This window comes from Priapulus caudatus, unplaced genomic scaffold (genome assembly GCF_000485595.1).
Source record: "Priapulus caudatus unplaced genomic scaffold, Priapulus_caudatus-5.0.1 Scaffold128, whole genome shotgun sequence".
NCBI lineage: Eukaryota > Metazoa > Priapulida > Priapulimorpha > Priapulimorphida > Priapulidae > Priapulus > Priapulus caudatus.
In genome coordinates this window covers 95,762-96,829 of record NW_014577189.1, presented here as the reverse complement: position 1 = coordinate 96,829, position 1,068 = coordinate 95,762, and the positions used below count along the sequence as shown (strand labels likewise).

Genomic DNA, 1,068 nt, shown 5'->3' with positions numbered 1-1,068 from the left:
AGTGTGTGGTGTGGTGTGTGTGTGTGTGTGTGTGTGTGTGTGTGTGTGTGTGTATGCGCGCGCGCGGCGCGCGTGTGTGTGTGTGTGTGTGTGTGTGTGTGTGTGTGTGTGCGTGCGTGCGTGCGTGCGTGCGTGCGTGCGTGCGTGCGTGTGTGTGTGGTATGTGTGTGTGTGTGTGTGTGTGTGGTGTGTGTGTTGTGTATCTGTGTGTGTGTGTGTGTCTGTGTGTGTGTGTGTGTGTGTGTGTGTGTGTGTGTGTGTGTGTGTGTGTGTGTGTGCATGAATACACGCGTGTGTGCACGCACGCGTGTGTGCGTTGATGCTCATACGTAATATCCGTAAGTAATATCTCGGTAGTAATACTTTATTTACCTGTCCCCGATCCATCCGAATAATAATGCTCCAAATATGCCGCCCGCGCTAAACATAGACATGGAGAGAGGGCCTTGCCATGCTTTATCACATACCAGCCCCACTGTATAAGTAACAAACAGTAGTAAAAATTCGGAGCACACTACTAACTTCTGCTAAAATATCGTCGCTTGATTATCGTCGCTCAGTAACTCGAATATTTACCCGGCTAGTTTTTGAAAATATGCTTGCTTTCAGAACATGTCGTGAAGCACAGAAAATTTATATTCATGTGATATTATTGTATATTTTACAATATATAAAGTAATGCAATGATTAAGAACAATTTTACAACGACTATCTAATAATAGTTTACTACTATCTTAACTAAATTGTACAACATAGAGTACGCATGACAATTAATAATTGATATATATCTGCGAGATATCAGTTATGAACACATAAAACAACGTTTACGAAATAACATGCCACGAGATATATGAACGCGCGCAAGAACCGGACTCTATACCGCGACAATGCAGCAATTTGTGTCGGCGAACAGCGGACCTACTACGGCAATAACTTTGTGTTCGCGACAACGGACTACTACGCAATACTTGTGTCGTGACAACGGACCTACTAACGGCAATACACTTTGTCGCGACAACGGATCTTCTACGCAATAACTTGTGTCGCGACAACGGACTACTACGGCAA

The 1,068-nt window shown here is 44.1% G+C and overlaps 1 protein-coding gene across 1 annotated transcript in view; it reads right to left on the bottom strand.

Moving 5' to 3' along the window:
- Window positions 1-468, bottom strand: part of LOC106805820 (organic cation transporter 1-like) — a 31,016-nt gene extending 30,548 nt beyond the window's left edge. The window contains exon 1 of the mRNA XM_014807560.1: window positions 373-468. Coding sequence (XP_014663046.1) covers window positions 373-434 — 62 coding nt within the window. The 5' untranslated portion in view covers window positions 435-468. The remainder of the gene's footprint in view (window positions 1-372) is intronic.
- Window positions 469-1,068: the final 600 nt, after the last annotated feature.